Here is a 21,549-nt window from a genome sequence, read left to right as displayed (position 1 = left end):
GAAATGTACGATTTCTATGTGAGATGATAGATCTTCCTGGAAGTCGACTTCCTAGCCTTCAAAAGAGTAGGAAGCACTAAGTCAGACAGACCTCTATCCCTCAACACCTTGCTTTAAATCAGCCAAGCCGTTAAAGCCAGTGATCGTAAAACAGGAGGAAAGATCGGTCCTCGAGAAAGTAGATCTTCCCGCAGAGGAAGTCTCCATGAAGGGTCTACGACCATTTGGCCACCAGAATGACCGGAACGCCTTCCATCGCCACCCGGCAAAGAAACCTCGGCAGGAGTACAAGCGGAGGTAGAGCATAAATCAGGCGATACTGGCTCCAAGGAGCAACCAGAGCGTCTGTGGCATCGGCCAGAGGATCCCGCGACCTGGCCACAAACCACTGAACTTTCCTGTTGAGGCGAGACGCAAACAGATCCACCTCCATAGTCCCCCACCGGGCACACAGGAGATGAAACACTTCCGGATTATGGGACCATTCCCCTTGATTCAACACCTCCTGACTCAGGTAATCCGCTTACCAATTCTCCACCCCCGGAATGTAGACTGCGGAAAGAGCCCGGACACGTTGTTCCGCCCAAAACAGAATCTCGGCCACCTCCTTGGCCGCCAGGACACTCTTGGTGCCCCCTTGATGATTGCTGTAAGCCACGGCCGTGGCATTGTCCGACTGTATCTGAACCGCAGAGCTGTGTAGCCGACCTATCCAGTGAAGCAGGCACAACTTGATCGCTCTCAGCTCCAGAATATTGATCGGCAAGGAAGACTCCTCCGTCGCCCAAGTCCCCTGGGCACAGTTCTAGTTCTCCACCCCAGCCTGACAGTCTGGCGTCCGTGGTGGGTGGGTGACCACCGTCCAAAGCACTGGCAGGAAGGACAGGGCAGGTGACCAAAACCACCAAGAAAGAGCCGAATTTGTAAGATGGCTCAAGCGAATCTTCTGGTCCAATGACCGAGGATTTCTGTTCCATTTCGTCAGAATCTCCTTTTGCAAAGGTCTCGAGTGAGACTGAGCAAACGGGACTACCTCGAAGGTTAAAACAATCCGACCCAAGGCCCTCATGCAAGCCCGCAGGGAGGACTGATCAGTCTCCATCAGCAACCTGACTGCTTTTTGCAGCATCTGAAGTTTGCTAAGGGGGAGAAAGACCCTGGTCAGTGCAGATTCGAGAGTCATCCCCAGATAAGTGACCCCTACTGATGGTGTCAGACTGAAAAAAAACCTGTCCCCTGGACGGGAACAGAATTCGAACTTGTACCCGAAACAAATCAGTTTGCGAACCCAATCGTCCTGAATGAAGGAAATCCAGGGTTCCTGCAAGAAGCGCAGACGTCCCCCCACCCCTAGCCGGGTGAGGGCACCCCTTTATGCTGAAGAGGGCTTGTCAGCAGCACTGGACTGACTGACCTTGGGCTTGCTCCAATGCTTTATAGCCCCTCCGGAAGCTCTGAACGGCTGGCTCTGAAGAGGCAAGAAAAAAAACGCTTGCGAGCAGAAAAAGAGGGACCCCGCTTAGTACGGGGTTGTCTTACCCGTGGATGATTATGGAAGAAGAGTACTTTTCCCACCAGTCAAGCCCTTGATCAACTCATCCAATGAGTCGCCAAACAAAGTTTTACCAGAAATGGGAAGTCAGCTAGGGCTTTCTTAGAAGCTTGGTCAGCCGACCAGCTCTTCAGCCGAACCCTGCATCTCAAGGCAATGCCCACTGCTGAAACCCTGGCCACCAGGGCAGCAGCATCCATAGACTCATCACACAGGAACACCAGAGCCTGTATCACCTGTTTCAACAGTTCCAGCTGATCTGGAGGAACAGTCTCGAGGTCCAAAGATTCCCGCAAATCTCTAATCCATTCCGTCACCGTCTGGGAGACTAAAACAGACACAAACACCAGTTTCAAAATGGAACCCGCCAACACATGAAGATGGCGGGAAAGGGATTCCGCCCGCCTGTCCACCGGATCCGTAAAGACCGGGGAATCCTCCACAAGCACAAGAGTAGCTTTGTTTAATCTGGAGACAGGATGGTCCACTTTAGGTGGCACTGTCCAACGGTTGGAGACCTTTTCAGCAAAAAGATACCGGCGTTTAAAGCATTTTGGCACAACTAACATGTGCTTAACGTGCTGCCATTGGTCATTTACAATATTGTGAAAAGTGTCGGGACAAGGGAAAACCTTGCCAGCTTTCTGAGACTTCTGGGAGCCAAAAACCACCCATGTCCCCGAACTAAAATAATCAGGGCTTCCAATAAAGTGCATTCCCGCGCTGCGGCTGAAGAGGACAGGTCCTCTTCAGCCTCTTACTGCGAGGACAGTGACTCCTCAGGAAGGGGAGCATCCGGGGCAACCTCATCGTCCTCTGAATCAGAGGACACCTCCATAGACGGAGAAGGCAGTGGCCGTTTTCGGCTATCCACCTTTTTTATGACTAAATCAACTTTTATCACCAGGCTTTCCAGAGCTGCTGAAATCGCGGCCAGCATCTGCGATCCAGACTGTCCGGAAATCGCACAGAGTGAGTCTGAGGGTGAATTCACTGTTTGGGACTCCATATTGCAAGTTGCAAAAAACGGAGTATTGTCGCTTTAAATTAAACACAACCAAACAGCAGAGTGTGCAGGGATATGTCCGCAGGGAACCCAGTAGTGTACCACCTCATCCTCCTGATCGTTCCAGCAGCATGCAGAAAGACTGGAAATGACCTCGGCCAGCAGCAGGAAACAGAGCACAGGAAGTGATCTCATCTGAATGAAAGGTCACGCCGCTCAGTGCAGCACAAAGGCTCCATAAATATGGTTGCCCATACAGTCGCAATAGGAAGCTCAGGGAAAATGGCTGCCCCATACAAGTCTATGGGGAAAAAAACTACACTGCTCACACTTAAGATGGTGAGCCATGCGGCCAGGGACCCACACTATGAAGGCCTCAGGATCCACAACAGGAACCAGCAAGCCCATGGTACTATGCCTCCCCCCCCCCTGCCCCCAGGGCACCAGGCGCCCCAGACACACAGCCCCCACAGGAAAAGGGGAGGGGGGCGGGTAGACACACAGACCAGGCACCGGGCAGGCCAGGGGAATCTTTCAGGAGGTACAAATCCCATTATCCCCAGGAGAGGGCCGACATCCCCCAAAGGCCAGCAGGGGCAAGGGGGGCACATTTACTCACCATACTTTGGACCAGGTGGGCTCCGCTCCGGGCAGACTGTCTCCCACCCAAAGTGGGGGTGCTGCCAGCCGAGGGGTACGCTACTACGCTGTGACTTAGGGCATTCCAGGTCGTCGCCTCCCTGCAAGGCAAATCCGCTCGCAGGCTCGTCCCCATCCGGAAAAGGGGCGCCGTCGTGGCTAGGCCTAGTGTGGAACTACAACCTGCTCACGCTCGTAGCCCAGGCTGGTGGGGACCATAAGGAGCTAGATTATCCAGTGCAAAGCCCCAACCGGGGAATTATTGCTTGTAGATCACCAGCAAATTCTTCCCTGAAAACTAGCTAGCAAGTGAGCAAAAAAAAAAATAAAAGAAAATATTCTGAAAAGAATAAAAAAAACTTGAGACCGGAGTCCCAGCAGGAAATCTAGGTCCTACTCCCTCTCTAGGCAGAAACAAACTGATGTGCTGGGCTGCATCTGTGAGGGTTATGTCTGGAGGGACAGCCCCATGGGCGTGTATATGTAAAAACTTTATACTAACGTACTGCCTAGACTACTCCTGCAGGTGGAAGCATAACCCACACAGCTCATGAAGATGAGGCTGCGTCTGTCAATGGACGATAAAGAAAAAAGGTATTTATCAATTTATATTTACTAAAATATTTGCATTTCCATATTCTGTGTACTGTGGGAGACCAGATATATTGAATGCAGGATCTGGGTTTAGTAACACTTTAACCACTTACCGCAAAGTGCCATACCCGTACGTCGGCAAACTTTGCGGGGTTATACCGGGATGATGCCTCTAGCTAGAGGCATCACCCCGGTACCGTTGTTTAGAGCTGGCAGTCGGCTTTCCGGCGGTAACAACCGATGCGGCTCGGGAGCCGCTCGATCGTTACCCTGGCGAGCGGGAGGGGACATTCCCCCCCCCCCCTCCCACGGCTCTGCCCGGGTCTCCCGTCCCACCGGGAGACCCGAGCACCCACCCGGCACGTCCGCCGGCTGGATGAAGTCCCGATCTAAGCCGGATGCGGCTTCGATCAGGTCTCCGACGTCACATCCAGGTTACTCTGCTGCTAAAGACGGCAGATTCAAAAAATCGAGTGTATTCAAAAATGCCGTTTTCGGCGTTTTGAATACATGGAAGTTTCTATTAGATCCTCGATCCCTCCATAAAGAGTGCCTGTCACTGCATATTGCTGTCACGAGGGATGTTTACATTGCTTGTGACAGCAATAAAAGTGATCAGATTTATTTATTTATTTTTAAAAACCTGTGCTAAAGTTAAAAAAAAAAAAAAATAAAATAGAAAAAAAATAATAATTTTAGCCGCCCCCCCCCCCCATCGCCGTTAGCTCGTGCACGAAAGAAAGCGTATATGGAAGTCGAGCCGCGAATGAAATCACTGTTCAAACCGAACATGTGAGGTATCGCCGTGATCGCCAGAGCGCGAGCAATAATTTAAAAAAAAAGAGCTACACTCTAACTCTAAACTGGTAACCGTTAAAAAAATGTAAAGTGTCGCCTATTGAGATTTCTATTGACCGTAGTTTGTCGCCATTCCACGGGTGTGCGCAAATTTAAACCGTAACATGTTGGGTATCTATTTACTCGGCGTGACATCTTACATAATATATAAAAAAAATGGGCTAACTTTACGGTTTATTTTTTTTAAATGCAGTGAAATGTGATTTTTCAAAATTTTTCCCAAAAAATTGCGTTTTAAAGACCGCTGCGCAAATACCGCGTGACAAAAAATATTGCAATGACAGCCATTTTATTCTCCAGAGTCTTTGCTTAAAAAAAATGGATTTTTGTAAAATCTTACTGTAAAATCCTTTTGTCTTAAGCTCATTGACAGACGTAGTCCTCCTTGATTAATATCAACTCGGGTTATACTGCCCTCTACAGGAGTAGGACTAGACAGGAAAGAAAACGTTCTGGCCACACCCTAGGGGCAGTCCCAGAGGGTATATCCTCTCACTTCCTGCTACAGCAAATCAGTTATGTCACAAAGCAGTGTTTAGAGAATTTAACCCAACCCAACTCCAAAACAGAGGGGCGGGTACTACGTTTGTCAATGAGCTTAAGAGAAAAGGATTTTACGGTAAGATTTTACAAAAATCCATTTTTCTCTGTCTCTCATTGACAGACGTAGTCCTCCTTGATTAATATCAACTCGGGTCGTCCCAAAGCAGTGCCACAAATGAGGGGTGGGAAAATGGAAATCAAAATCCAATCTAGAAGGCCCAACCGGTGCCAACTAGAAGTTTTAAAGGCTCAATCAATCAAAGATGAGACAACTGAAATTCCAACGGAAAAAAACAACCCTCGAGGTAGACCACCGGTCTCCTCAAATTGCGGCCTGCAAAACCTTGCGGCCAAATGAGGCATCCGATGCCATCACATCAACTTTGTAAAATTTTGTAAAGGTATGCACCGACGACCAGGTAGCCGGCTTGCACACCTGGACCACCGACGCCTGATGGCGGAAGGCCCAGGAAGTACTGAGCGCTCGAGTGGAGTGCGCCTTAACAGGGAACGGAGGATTCCGACCCTTAATAGAATAAGCCTGTACCACCGTCTGTCTAATCCATTTGGAGATAGTCGCGGCAGATGCAGGCAACCCCTTTCTGGGGCCATCCGTGATCACAAAAAGTGAATCCGTCTTACGGAACGATTCCGTAGTCTTCAGGTATACCCTGATTGCCCGCACCACATCCAAGGAATGCAACGCACATTCCCGAGGATGACTGGGCTTAGGACACAAGGAAGGTAGCACAATATCTTCATTCAGATGAAAGTCTGAAAACCACCTTAGGAAAAAAAGATGGCTTCGGATGAAGAACTACCTTATCCCTATGAATCCCCAGATATGGGGAATGACACAATAATGCAGCCAGTTCTGATACCCTGCGTGCAGAAGTGATAGCCACCAAGAAGGCCACCTTCTGGGATAATGCAAGCAAGGGAATCTCCCTGATATTTTCAAAGGGAGGTTTCTGAAGAACCGACAACACCAATTAAGATCCCAGGGTGGTAAGGGCGCGCGCACTGGCGAAGCCAAGTGCTGCACCCCCTGGATGAAATTCCGCACCAAGGAATGAGTAGCCAGAGGCTTCTGGAAGAAGATTGCTAACGCTGAAACCTGACCCTTGATAGTGCTCAAGGATAGTTTCTGCTCAACCCCCTTTTGCAGAAAAAAACCAAGATTCGGGTCACCGAATAGGTACGTGGGGGAAAACTCCAACGATTCACACCACGCAATATAAGCCTTCCATGTGCGATAATAGACTTTGCTGGAAGTCGCTTTCCTTGCTTTAATTAGAGTAGGAATAACTGAAGCTGACAGTCCTCTGTCCTTCAGTACCTGGGTCTCAATGGCCAGGCCGTTAAAGCCAGCGACTGTAAAGCATGATGGAAGATCGGTCCTTGAGACCGCAGATCCTTCCTGAGAAGAAGTCTCCAAGGAGCGTCCGCGACTAGTCTGCCCAAGTCGGCGTACCCGGCTTGACGAGGCCAGCCCGGAATTTCCAGGATAACTGGAGTTCCCTCCACCTCTATCCTGCGGAGAAATCTCAGCAGTAACTTGAGAGGGGGGAAGACATACAGTAGCTGATACTTCCCCTATGGGGCGCTCAGCGCGTCTGCTGCGTCCGCTAGAGGATTGCGGGCGCGAGCCCTGTTGAGCCAACCTGCCAACAGATCCATATCCGGGGTGCCCCAATGAAGGGACAGCTGGTGAAATACCTCTGGATGAAGAGACTATTCCTCTTGATCCAGAATCTGACGGCTGAAATAATCTGCCTGTCCACCCCTGTGATAAATATCGCGGAGAGAACTGGAACAACTGTTCTGCCCAATAAAGAATGTTGGCCACTTCTATGGCCGCCAGGGCACTCTTGGTGCCCCTTGGTGATTGACATAAGTCATGACCGTGGCATAGTCCGATTGGATCCGAACCGGGCTGCCCTGGAGCAGCTTGGTCCAATAAATCAGACAAAGTCTGATCGCTCCCAGTTCCAACACATTTATCGGTAACCTGGAATTTATCGGAAAAAATGACTTCCCCTGGCTGAGCATCGGAGACCGAAGCCACCAGACCAGAGCCTCCCTGGTCCGCTCGCTCAATCGGATCCGATTGTCCAGGGAATCGGGATTCTGATTCCATATGAGAATAATCTCCTCTTTGGAAAATTCGGGCATGAGACTGGGCAAACGATACTGCCTCTAAGGAGGCGACCATCAATCCCAGCCAGTTGACGGACAGCAACATCCGAATCATTGACTGAATCTTCTGGAGTTTCTCCGCATGGAGAAATACTCTTGCCAAGGATGTATCCAAAATTAGGCCCAGATAGTTCAGTCTCCTGGTGGGAACCAGGGATGATCTTTGGGAAAAGCAACGAAAACGCTGATGTTCTGCGAAGATGGGGATATGAAGATAGGCATCCTAAATGTCTATGGACGCCAGGAAATCCCCCTGATGCAGGGAGGCCACCACTGTATGGATGGACTCCCATCATTTCCAAGACCAGAATTGGACGCACCTAGCCCTTTTTCCTGGGCATTGTGAACAGGTTCGACTAGAACTCCTCCAAGGAATGGGAACTACCACTGCTTGTTGCATCAAGCTGTCCCCCGCAAAGCTTTTTAAGCGACCCGGGGATGTGGAATATTGGAAGGGAAGAATTGCACCGGTGGAAGTGATCGAAACTCGATCTTGTATCCCGACCATATGACCTTGCGAACCCCTTTATCTGGGATTCTGGAAAGCCCTGGATCCGGAAACCGGTGAAGACGTCCCCCCACCCTAGAGATGGGTGGGGCCCATTGTGTCAATCCAACGGGATAACAGTGGCTTTATTTAGTCTGGAAATCGGTGAGTCCACTATTGGTGGTACCGTCCATCTTTGTAATGAGGGATTCTTCAAAATGATAGCGCCCAGCAATGCGTTTGGAAATAGCAGGGGCTCGTTTACGGACAACCCCATTTGGGCAAGGGAAACCCTTCATCATTTTGGTAGGCTTGCTAGTGCCAAAAAAAGGAATATGAGTCTCAGCTACCTCTGCCAGTGTAACCTCAAGATTTAAGGTTTCCCGGACAGACACAACTAGTGCCTCCACCAACGCTTCTTGTGCTATGGCGGAGGCAGAAGCGTCCTCCTTACTGTCTGAGGAGACCGTACCTGAGACAACAACCCTAGAAAAGGGACTGCAATGACCAGCTCAGAATCCGTATCTGAAGTATCAGATGACCTAGGGGTAGGCGGGGGTCGCTCTTCTTAACCCCCGTCCCTGACAGGCTACCTCCACCCGGGATACCAAAGACTCCAAAACTGCTGATAATGCATCATCACAAGTGGGGTACTGGAGGGTCCTGCGGCCACCCCGAGGGGATCAGGTGGGGATACATGTGTGGCAGGGTTCATGTAACAAGACACTTGCCAGCAAACATAAAAAAATAAATTGCAAGAAAAAAACTTTTTTTTTTTTTCTACTTAGTCCCCCAGCGCAATAGCGCCCCTCAGTCTACCTGCTTGGACCCCTCAGAAAGAGAGAGAGAGAGACCCCAAGGCTCACCTGATGCACAGAAGTTTGTTATCAACTTGCTTCCAGCACTGTCTGTTACAGACAGAAGTCTTTGGCTTGCTTTCCCGGGCCGAGGAGGCGGCTCCGCCCCTTTACACGCCTTCCGGCGCCTCCCAATTGCTCCATGAGGTGTTTGGTCACCTCAAACATGGCCGCCCCCATGCTGGAGACACGAGGCTACGCCTATATGGCGGCCTCGTGCGATCTGCAGGAAAATGGCGGCGGCCTGTGTAGGATAGCGGCGGCTTGCAAGCTAGCAGAGGCCTGCGGGAGGTGTGCATTCGGTCTGTGCAGCCTGCGGGAGTGCCTCGGCCTGCGGGAGGTGTCCTCGGCTTGCGGGAGGCTGTGCGGCCTGTGGAAGTGACCGGCTTTCTGGAGGGATGGCGATCTGTGGCTGCAGTAAGTCAGGCATAGGCATTGGCCTGTGTACACACTATGACAGGTAGGATTCCTCTATCCTCAATAGTAATGCCTTTTAGTAGTCTGCCACTGACTTCAGTCTTACAGTCATATAGTGACTTTAGATCGTCAGCTCCCAAACCAAGCCTCCTGGTTTCTATTCACAAAATCACACTCAAATTAGGGGGATCTGTGACCTGTTATAGGATAGAGGGGAGACCCAGAAACTGAGTGTCTGACCATCCCAGGGAGGGGCCCGCGTCCACCAACACACCCAACAGGGGGAGAGGGGGAACATTCTACTCACCATACCGGAACCAGGCGGGCGCCAACTCCTGACAGAACCCCTCTCCTCCAGGGTGGGGGGGCTGTCGACCAATACGGACGCCGTGACTCTGCTGGTCATTGGCGTCCAGGCAAGACGTTTAACTCGCAGGGTCAGTCCCCGTCCAGTGGGACTATGTCGCGGTCGACCCAGCTCGTAGGCTGAACTGGGGTGACCACTGGATCTCAACATCCAGCCCGTCACCCAGTTTCAGCGTACTTGCTTGAAGATCTCACAGGAACACTGGAGAAAAAAAGCTGTCTAAAAAAGTATTTCTAAAAAAAAAATCCTGCCAGGACCGAAGATCTTAGCAAGGAATCTAGGTCCTTACTCCTAACTAGACAGAAAAAAACTGATTTGCTGTAGCAGGAAGTGAGAGGATATACCCTCTGGGACTGCCCCTAGGGTGTGGCCAGAACGTTTTCTTTCCTGTCTAGTCCTACTCCTGTAGAGGGCAGTATAACCCGAGTTGATATTAATCAAGGAGGACTACATCTGTCAATGAGCGACAGAGAAATGTATATAATGTTTGGGGGTTCCAAGTAGTTTTCTAGGAAAAAATACAGATTTTAACTTGTAAACAAAAAGCGTCCAAAATAGGCCTGGGGCTTAAGTATTTAAGCAGGAAACTACACTATTCAATAGCACTGCCATACAATACTATTAAAAAACACTACCTTCTGTCACAACCTTCTAAAACTAGACATCACCTACAGTAACTCTTGTTCCACTCCCCACAGTAAAGTCAAAAACATTTTAACATCTGCTCAGGTTGTCAAATTTGTCATAGTGATCAAATGATCACCATACTGAAGGTTTTTCCTCATTCTTTTATACTAAACACAGAAGAGGATAAAACATTGCAGTCCAATTTAATAAACAATTAAGGGAGGCATTTGCACTCTCAACCAGAATTTTGCCTGCCCTGTTGGTAAGTGGTAGCTGGTGGTAATTATTCATCAATAACTATTTCCATCCCTGCAATAACCTATGAAGAAAAAAGGCCTCGGTTTCCGGACAGGTTCATGTGGGGCATACTAAATCGTATGCTCATGGAGAGCCATATTTACTTGCACAGGGATGCAGACGCTGCAAGGACATGGATGCTGCTATCAATGTGACATCTGTGTGGGTGCATGCCAGGGTGCATTCAGGGCTGGGCATTCAAACGAATGTTACATTGGAAGCCGCATCAGTGTTCTTGCAGCGCCTGTATCCTAAATGACATCAATGGCACTGCCTGAACAGAGATGCATGGAACCGGTGCGGGTAAACACTCCGCAGACATATGCTTTAGCAGTCCCCATTGTGAATGAGGCAAAGCTATCTGCAGCCTGTGGATTAACATTCTATGGCACTGTACTCTATGTGCAGAAATTTTTAATCTAAGTTCCCCATTTGAAAGCTGGCAGCACACACAGGTGATGTGCAAATTGATACAGTGGCCCTTCTCCTTTAATCAACATGTGGTTCCAGCATATATCTCTGCAGGGACTTGTGCCTGCTATGGAGACCAGACCCTGCTAGGAAACTGTGATGGGAAAAAACTGAATATTCACGAAGAAGACCTTTTTTACGATTGCAGCTTTCAGTTCACAAAACAGGAGATGTTCAGAAGAATTTTCAAGTAATTTATCTCATTATCCATGTAATCCTCCTATTTTACACAATAGATAGTAATCTCACCTTTTAGAGCAATGACTTTAGAAGCAGGATTCATAATGGCACTTTCAGCAGAGATTGGGCGTCTAAGTGGTGTGTTGGGGTCTGCCAGATCAATGATAACCACCTGGGCTTGTTCTCCGACCTTCTCACGGATACAGATAAACTTATCAGATTCCATAGTTAGAGTGCTAAAGCCAATGTTGGCAGGATTGATTCCCAGATTCTGGAGCTGTAATAAAAGTAAAAAAATAATACGAAGATTTACATGTTGACTTGAAAATGGCAGTACACTGAAGAAAACCACATTAGATTGTTTTTTATTGGTTGAGCCAGGTGGACCTTTTTTTCAAACTGACTATGTAGCTTTGTAACTATTCAGATGACAGCCTGACATACAGGTATGACCAACTAAATAGCAAACTTATTTTTACTTTTTTTTAAAAAGTACTCAAATTTCCACAAACGCCCAACGCCAACAAACGCCCAACGCCAGAAAAAAAGGTTTTGTTTTAGATTACGGAAAGAATAGCATCTGCTGTGTCTTCACTGGGAAAATGTCCTCTCACTTCCTATCCTCATCATACACAGGGTATACCTGGGCAGGATATAAAAATGCATCAACCGAAACAGATACAGAGCAATAAAAAACATGGCAAGGTGGAGGACTCTCTACCCACTTTACAAGAAAAACTGGATTTTTGACTTACCGTAAAATCCTTTTCTCTGAAGTTCATTGACAGACGCAGCTCCATATTCTTCTTGACCATTGGGTTATGCTGCCACCTACAGGAGTAGGACACTAGGCAGGAAAAATCGTTCACGCCTATGGGGCAGTCCCTGAAGGCATACACCCATTCACTCTGCTATAGGATTCAGTTTTGTTGCAAGCAGCGTTTAGAATAAAAAAAACAAAAAAAAACAAAAAAAAAAAAAAACAACCCACTCAGAAATAGAGGGGCGGGTGCTGCATCTGTTAATGAACTTCAGAAAAAAGGATGTTATGGTAAGTCAAAAATCCAGTTCTCTTGATCGTTCATTGACAGATGCAGCTCCATATTCTTCTTGACCATTGGGATGTCCCAAAGCAGTATTTGCATGACGGGGTGAAAAAAAAAAAAAGAAAAAAAAAAAAAAAAAAAAAAGCAGAAAAGAACGTAATTCCCCAAAGGCTAAAATTAGCCAACCAGTGAACATGGAGCTCAAACCAGGAACAACTGGAGCTCACCTAGAAAACATACACCCTCAAAGAGAATATTTTCTCTTTTAAACAGCAGCCTGCAAAACCTTGCGGCCAAAAGAAGCATCCTCGGATGCCAACACATCTACTTTGTAGAATTTTGTAAACATGTGCACAGACAACCAAGTTACTGACGCCTGATGTAGAATGCGCCTTTACAGGGTAAGGAGGAACCTGACCCTTCAGTGAATAAGCCTGTACCACCGTCTGCCTGATCCATCTGGATATGGTCACGGCAGACGCAGCCAATCCCTTTCGAGGTCCTTCCGTGAGGACAAAAAGTCTGATTTCCTGAAAGATTCAGTATCCGCCAGGTAAACCCCAATTGCCTGAAACAGATCCAAAGAATGCAAGGCAATTTCCTTGGGATGCTTGAGCTTAGGACAGAGTGAAGGCAGCACAATATATCTTTATTCAAATGGAAATCAGAAACCACTGATTAGCTCGAAGTACCACTTAATTTCTGTGGACCACCAGAGAAGAACGGCAGGACAGCGCCGCCAATTCAGACTCTCTACGGGCAGCGGTAATTGCGACAAAAAAGGCTTCCTTCTGTGACAGTATAAACAGAGGAATCTCCCTAATGTTTTCAAAAGGAGGTTTTTGAAGAACAGACAGTACCAAGTAAAGCCAGCGACTGTAAAGCAGGATGGAAGATCGGCCTTGAGACAGCAGATCTTGAAAGTGGGGGGTGTCATGGCGCTCTTCTAATATCCCAAGGTGGTACAAGGAATGTGGGTGGATGGGAGGGGGGGGTTATGGGGCTGCGTGGGGGGGGGGAACAACGTTTGGTACTGTAGGGAAGCTATAGTCCGCGGCAGCCGGCTGAAGCGTGGAGAAGCCTGACGAAGGAGCACGGATGCTCCGAACGCGTGCAACCCCTATTTTTCTCCTGCCAGGAAGTGATGTCATCAGGGATCAGAAGTCGGCAGCCGGAGCCCTGTTGTGCATGCTCCGCCGCGGCCAGTGACAACTAGCAGCCCCACAGCGGCTCGGCTATACCTCTGGAACCTCACCACCTTCTCCTATGACCACTATCCTGGAAGAGGAAGATGGATGACCCTAACAGTCTTTGTGTACCGGTCTCACCCAACCTCGGACAGTGAGTCACCAATTTTAACAGTGTTAAATAAACTTGTACTATACTAAGCAGACAGCAGATCTTCCCTGAGAGGAAGTCTCCAAGGAGCATTGGCGACCAACCTTACCAGATCTGCGTACTAAGACCGGGGAGGCCAGTCTGGGGGCCACCAGAATGACCGGAATCCCTTCCACTCATTCTGCGCAGAAGCCTCGGCAGGAGTTTTAGCGGATAGATCAGCCGATACCGACCCCAGGGAGCCACCAGTGCGCTTGTGGCGTCGGCCAGAGGATCCCGAGATCTGGCTACAAACCTCTGTACCTTCTTGTTGAGTCGAGAGGCTAACAGGTCGATGTCAGGTGTCCCCCACCGGACACACAGCAGGGAAAACACCTCCGGATGCAGGGACCATTCCCTTTGATCCAACACCCGACGACTCAGATAATCCGCCTGCCAGTTCTCCACTCCTGGGATATGCACGGCAGAAAGGGCTGGAACAAAATGTTCTGCCCATTTCAGGATCTCGGCCACCTCCCAGGCTGCCAAGAATCTCTTGGTGCCCCCTTTATGATTGACGTAAGTCACGGCCGTGGGACTGATTCTTCTCGTCCGATTGAATCCGAACTGGACAACCCTACAGAAGATTTGTCCAGTGACTCAGGCAAAGCTTTATCTCTGAGTTCCAGAATATTGATCGGTAGTCTGAACTCCTCCACGGTCCAGGACCCCTGGACACACAGCTTTCCAAGCACTCAACCCCAGCTGGACAGGCTGGCATCTGTAGTTACCACGGTCCAATACAATGGGAGGAAGAACAAGCGAAGCCACCACAGAAGAGCACCCTTTGTGCTGTGACTCAACCGAATCAGTGTCCAAGGATTTTGCATCTTTGTTCCACTTGACAAGAATTTCCCTTTGTAAGAGTCTTGTGTGGAACCACCTCGAAGGTGGACACCATCAGGCCTAAGGCTCGCATGCAAGTCCACAGAGAGGACAGGTTGCTGCATAATAGCAAACAAATGGCTGGGGGAAGAAACACCCTTGCTGAAGCTGAATCCAGAGTCAAGCCCAGATAATTCAGTTTTGTAGATGGTACCAGAGCAGATATTTTTAAATTGATGTTCCAACCGAACTTTTGCAGAGTCCGTACAGTGATTGTCAAGTCGCCCAACAGGACTGAATGGTAGTCTGCTTCTTAAGAAGAGATCGTCCAGGTACCCCAGTACTGCAATCCCCCGTTGTCACAGTAATGCCAATGCCGGAGCCAACACTTTGGTGAAGACCCTGGGAGCGGAGGCGAAACCAAAGGGTAACACCACAAATTGATAATGCTCCTCTCCTACAGCGAAGCGAAGAAAATGCTGGTGTCCAACGTAAATAGGGATGTGTAGATATGATCTTTGATATCGATGGAAGCCAGAAAGTCTCCTTGGTGTAGGGACGCCACTGCCGTGCGAATGGACTCCATTCGAAACTTCTGTACCCTCACAAAGCGGTTAAGAGCCTTAAGGTCCAGGATTCAACATACTTTGCCTTCTTTCCTGGGAACAGTGAACAGGTTTTTCCTGGGAACAGTGAACAGGTTTGAATAGAACCCTTGAAAGCGCTCCCGAGGGGGAACCGGCACAATCACCCCTAGCGACAGCAGATCTTGTATCGCCTCTCGTAGATCCCTTAACCGATCTGGAGAAAGGCATAGATTGGACGAGAAGAATCAGTCCAACGGTTGAGACCTGAATTCGATCTTGTAATCCGATCGGTTCAGTTTGTGGACCCATTTGTCCTGAATCAAGAAGGTCCATGGTTCCCGGAAAGAAGCGAAGACGTCCCCCCACCCGTTACAGGTGAGGGCGTCCCTTCATGCAGACGGGGATTTGTCTTTAGATCTGGATTGGCCTATTCTCGGCTTACCCAGCCAGGTCTTCTTGGAACCCCCAGAAGACCTAAATGGCTTAGATCCTTTCTCCTGCGTGCCGGAGAAAAGGCCATCTGTAGGCTGTAAAATAAGCCCACGTTTATTACTTGGTGACTTGCCCTCAGAGGATTGAGGAAGAAGAGTACTCTTCCCACCTGTAAGACCCTTGATCAGGTCATCCAGTAAGGATCAAAAACAAAGGGTCCCCCTTAAAGGGGAGCTCTGATGGAGCCTTTTTTGAAGCCTGATCCGCAGACCAGCTTTTTAGCCACACTATGCGTCTAATAGCTACCCCCACCGTGAAAACTCTGGCTATAAGAGGGGATGCATCCAGCGATGCATCACATATAAATAATAGGGCTTGGACCATTTGATCCGTTAGCTCTGCCAGGCACGGAGGGAGCTTTTCTATTTCTAGGTCCCTTTTTAGTAACTTTGCCCATTCCGTTTTGGTCTGGGACACCAGAGTGATCACGAAGATCGGTTTAAGTATTGAGCCCGCCATCACATGTAAGTGGCGGGACAGAGACTCAACCTGTCTATCCACAGGATAGACTGGGGACTCCTCCACCGAGACCACAGTAGATTTGTTCAGTCTGGAGACCAGATAGTCCACCTTCGGTGGAACGGTCCCTTTTGCGGATGGATAGCACCCCTTAAAATTCTTCGGCACCACTAACATCTGTTTGAGGCACTCCCATTGGTCAGAGACAATTTTGTCAAAATTCTGGACAAGGGAAAACCTTGCCCGACTGGATTTGCGAGTGCCAAATAACACGTGCGTCCATGACGCTGCAGAATCATCAGCCATTTTTAGAGTTTCCCGCACTGACACTATAAGTGCCTCCACAAAACCCCTGTTACGGCAAACAGGGGTTGCGATCCAGAGGTCCCCGCAACCGCAAGGAGAGGATCTGTAGGTGAAATTTGTTCCTGGGACTCCATATGAACCCTGAAATAGTGCAGTGTCACTTTAAGAAAACTGAAAAACAGACCCACACCGCTGCACCTGCAGTACTACAAGTCCCAGCCACTAGCACTGCAGATAGCAGGGTGAGAGAGACCTACAGGGACCCCAATAGAAATACCCTTATTCGATATGGAGGAGAACAGGATTGGTGTGCTGTGCAGAAAAAACGATCTTCACAGGAAGAGGAAGTACCTGGGTCATCACTAGAGTAAAGGCCTAGCTGCTCCCTGTGCCCAGCGTTCGTGGAAAATGGCCGTCCAATGCATTCCTATGGGGAAACCACAAAAACATGGCCGCCCATGCATTTCAATAGGAACTTCTGCAAAATGGGGCTGAATGATTCTACAGTAAAATGATGGCCCCCCTCAGCACACCAGGTGGTCTCCAGGACCCCCTAAGAGGTTAAAACGATTAGTGGCATCGGGGGGACCCAGGCAGGGACTGCCACCAGGATTACCCCCCCCCCCCCCCCCCAGTGGATCCGCTATAGCGGCATCGGCGCGTCCACCCCCCGAGGACCTCCGTCGCTGACTAAGGTAGGGCCCTCTATGATGGTGGGGAGGGAGGCCTTGTGGGAGCCTGGTACATACCAAGAGGCCAGGAGGAATGAGAGGTACCCGAGGGTCCGACCTTCCCAGCGAGGGGCCCACTACCCACCATACCAATGATGTCAGGTGGGCGCCACTCCGGACAGACTACCTCTCCACTCGGGGTGGGGGTTCTGACGGCCAAGGGGTACGCTGTGACTCAGGTCGAACCAGGTCGTGTGCGTCCCAGCGAGGTGTTTCACTCACGGGCCAGCCCCCGTCCATTGGGGCTCCGTCGTAGCGAGGCCTAGCGTTGGGCTACAACCTGCACACGCTCGCTGGCCGGGCTAGGAGACCTTAAGGATCTAGGATATTGTATCCAGTCCGGAACCCAGTACAGCTGTTGATTGCAGTTCTCGCAGGAACATAACTAGCTAAAAAATTTAATTTTTAATTCCCTTTAAAATAAAAAAGACAAGCTAAGACCAAAGTCCCAGCCGGGAGCTAGGTCCTACTCCTAAACTAGGCAGAAAAACTGAATCCTATAGCAGAGTGAGTGGGTGTATGCCTGCAGGGACTGCCCCATAGGCGTGGTAAAGATTTTTCCTGCCTAGTGTCCTACTCCTGTAGGGGGCAGCATAACCCAATGGTCAAGAAGAATATGGAGTGGAGTTTGTCAATGAACGATAGAGAAAGGTAATTTTTATTGGTGCTTATATTAGAGATTTTCTTTTACTTCTGTCCCAGTGACAGGGAGAACAAGAACTAAGGTGAAACCTCAAGAAAGGAGACATATGCAGCAATATAATCCTGAATGATGCTCCAAATTTTGCTTGCTGCAACAGAAAAATAAAGCTTAGCTGAAGATGGAATTTTATAAGCTGTGCTGTACTTACTCATCATTGCTAAAGTCAAAACAGTTTCCTCAGCCTGTAAATGGATGGCTCTCTAAGAGCACACAAGAATGCACATATTTTGGTGTACATTTATGAAACTGAGAATTTTTTTCTCAGTTCAGTTCTCAGAGGAAAATTATCTCCTCTGGCACCCTGTTTATGAAGTGGAGATAAATTATCACTGCTGAGTACATGTCCATTCTCAGAGGAGACCCCCCCACCTAATGTTAATAAAATAATTAGTCCCCCTACACAATATATATTGTATATATTACACATACACACACACATACTGTACATACACAGTATCTCACAGAAGCGAGTACACCCTTCACATTTTTGTAAATAATTTAGTATATCTTTTCATGTGACAATGAAGAAATTACACGTTGCTACAATGTAAAGTAGTAAGTGTACAGCTTGTATAACAGTGTAAATCTGCTATCCTCTCAAAATAACCCAACACACAGCCATTAATGTCTAAAACACTGGCAACAAAAGTGAGTACACCCCTAAGTTAAAATGTCCAAATTGTGCCAAAGTGTCAATATTTTGTGTGGCCACCATTATTTTCCAGCACTGCCTTAACCCCCTTGGGCATGAAGTTCACCAAAGCTTCACAGGTTGCCACTGGAGTCCTCTTCCACTCCTCCATGACATAAACATAGAGCTGGTGGATGTTAGAGACCTTGCGCTCCTCCACCTTCCATTTGAAGATGCCCCACAGATGCTCAATAGAGTTCAGGTCTAAAGACATGCTTGGCCAGTCCGTCACCTTTACCCTCAGCTTCTTCAGCAAGGCAGTGGTCGTCTTGGAGGTGTGCTTGGGGTCATTATGTTGGAATACTGCCCTCCGACCCAGTCTCCGAAGAGAGGGGATAAGGCTCTGCTTCAGTATGTCACAGTACATGTTGGCGTTCTTGGTTCCCTCAAATTGTAGCTCCCCAGTGGTGGCAGCACTCATACAACCACAGACCATGACACTCCCACCACCATGCTTGACTGTAGGCAAGACACACTTGTCTTTGCACTCCTCACCTAGTTTCAGCCAGTAATCCATGTCCTTAGTCTGCTTGTCTTCAGCTGTTTGTGGGCTTTCTTGTGCATCATCTTTAGAAGAGGCTTCTTTCTGGGACGACAGCCATGCAGACCAATTTGATGCAGTGTATGGCGTATGGTCTGAGAACTGACAGGCTGACCCCCACCCTTTCAACATCTGCAGCAATGCTGGCAGTACTCATACGGCTACTTCCCAAAGACAACCTTTGGATATGATGCTAAGCACTCAACTTCTTTGGTCGATTATGGTGAGGCCTGTTCTGAGTGGAACCTGTACTTATAGCGGCTGTATGGTCTTGGCCACCAAGCTGCAGCTCAGTTTCAGGGTCTTGGCAATCTTCTTATAACCTAGGCCATCTTTATGTAGAGCAACAATTATTTTTTCAGATCTTCAGAAAGTTCTTTGTCATGAGATGCTATGTTGAACTTCCCCGTGACCAGTATGAGAGAGTGAGCGATAACACCAATTTTAAAACACACCTGCGACTTTGTAACACCAATTAGTCACATGACACCGGGGAGGGAAAATGGCTAATTGGGCCCAATTTGGACATTTTAACTTAGGGGTGTACTCACTTTTGTTGCCAGTGGTTTAGACATTAATGGCTAAGTGTTGACTTATTTTGAGGGGACAGCAAATTTACACTGTTATACAAGCTGTACACTCACTACTTTATATTGTAGCAAAGTGTAATTTTTTCAGTGTTGTCACATGAAAAGATAGAATAAAATATTTACAAAGATGTGAGGGGTGTACTCACTTTTGTGAGATACTGTGTAATATATACATTCACACACAAATATATATATATATATATATATATATATATATATATATATATATATATATATATATATATATATATATATATATATATATACACATACACATACATATATACACACACACTATATTATATATATACATATACACACACACACACACACACACACACACCTTCCTTCTTCTCCCTCAGTCCTCCCCGGATTCTGTCTTCTCTCCCCAATTCTCCACCTCTGGGCTAGTGAATCTGGGAGTGTGAATTCTGCCACAGATCGCCAGTGAAGTGTGGAGATCGCAGCTTCATAAACTGGCCATTTCGGTCAGACAATGACAGATTCTCCTTTGTGTGGAGGAGATGATCAGCGGAGAACACGTTCTCCCCCGATCATCTGTTTCAGAAACCAAAAATGATCTGAGATGAGCTGCAATCATCAGGATTGCTGCTCATCTTGGTTTCAAAAATGGACACCATGGTCTTAACCTGAAAGTTAATACTCATCTATGACTTGCTACCTCACCACAGACATCACAGATGAGTATATTCAATTTTGCACAGTGTTTTACCACAGAAGCATCTTACCATTTGGCCTATATCTTCACACAAGACAGCTTGGTATGCACAGGGAATGCAGCGCACAAAGTGAGCACTGGGACAGTTTCCAACATGAATTACGCTATGCATAAACTACTAACCTGAGGCTACTTTTACCAGGACGAATAACTAGAAAAGGCAAGTGAAGCGAAAAAGAGGTTGTTTCCCTAGACAGAATGCCGCAACTGAAACCCCAAGGGGTAGTCCTTTGTATTTGCCACATTCTGAGTCAGAGATGGCGTTGTAGTGCATGCTAATTCAACAGTTCAAGAGGCCTGCATATGAATTTGTATCACATTATTTCAGTGTTCAGCCTCTTGGTGTAAACAACAGAAAAGAAGGCAAACTCTTTCCACCCAAATCACTCCTACACAGCAGCCTTGATTTGCAACCATTCTGAAGGTTTCCAGAATGCTGACACTGAAGTAAATCATTGCACATTGCTGTGGATTATCTTCGAAGAAAAAGCAGGGTATACTTGGTGTAATCAGAAAACAGAATGACAGTGTCATGCTAAGTAAATCGAGGATTTTTATAACTCGTGACACAAAAAAGTATAAGCAATCCAATTACATTTTAAAACGACTTTTGCACAATACCAAAAGCTGGCTTAATGTGACACTCAACTAAGAGGAATCTGGGTGTTCTAGTAGAATATAGACTAATGTGGGATAAACATGAAAAGTTTATTTTCATTCAACCCAGCGGGCTGAACAAAAAAAAAAAAAACAACTAAAAGGTCGCCGTACCAACATAAGCAATGTTAGTGTGGTGATCTCCCTTGCAGAGCTATTGTATTCTGACAGGGGGCACTCCACCGAAAACACTGATTGGTGCTGGTCAGATTCTGGTTTTCCAGCATGCCCGTTCAACAGAAGCCGATTGCAAGAGTGGCTTCTGTAGGACAGACAGCTGTAAACATGGGCTGACCATTTTCAGCCCATGTGTACCCAGTCTTAATGTGATTGTAAAGGTTGAATATTTTTTCTAAAATAAACTTCATACTTACCTACTCCTCCTGTTTTGGGGTCCCCTTCTGGCAGTCTTGGACCTTCCTTTTGCTGATTGCTAAGGGGTCAATATGGGGGGGGGGGCTTTTGTGAGGGCTCGATCCCCAGCCACACAGTTTACGTTTATCAGCACATACAGTGCAGCTTGGCCCCACCTGCTGCTCACAGGATTTGATTGACAGCAGCAGAAGCCAATAGTTCCCGCTGCTGCTGAGTCTCCTGTGAGAGAGGGTAGAAGAGCAGCGCTTCTGCAGATGTGCACAACGCTGGATCGTGATCAAGATCAGGTAGTATTTAGAGCTGGGGGGAGCGGACATTAAAAGGTTTTTTACCTTA

At 47.9% G+C, this 21,549-nt stretch overlaps 1 protein-coding gene across 1 annotated transcript in view; it reads right to left on the bottom strand.

Annotated features, from left to right (window-relative positions):
- LOC309547579 (clathrin heavy chain 1-like) overlaps positions 1-21,549 on the bottom strand; it is a 280,201-nt gene that overhangs the window by 207,283 nt on the left and 51,369 nt on the right. The window contains exon 2 of the mRNA XM_082247451.1: positions 11,164-11,371. Coding sequence (XP_082103577.1) covers positions 11,164-11,371 — 208 coding nt within the window. The remainder of the gene's footprint in view (positions 1-11,163; positions 11,372-21,549) is intronic.

This window comes from Pelophylax lessonae, assembly GCF_965119305.1.
Source record: "Pelophylax lessonae genome assembly, chromosome: 1".
Classification (NCBI taxonomy): Eukaryota; Metazoa; Chordata; class Amphibia; order Anura; family Ranidae; genus Pelophylax; species Pelophylax lessonae.
This window is presented reverse-complemented; position numbering and strand designations above follow the sequence as displayed.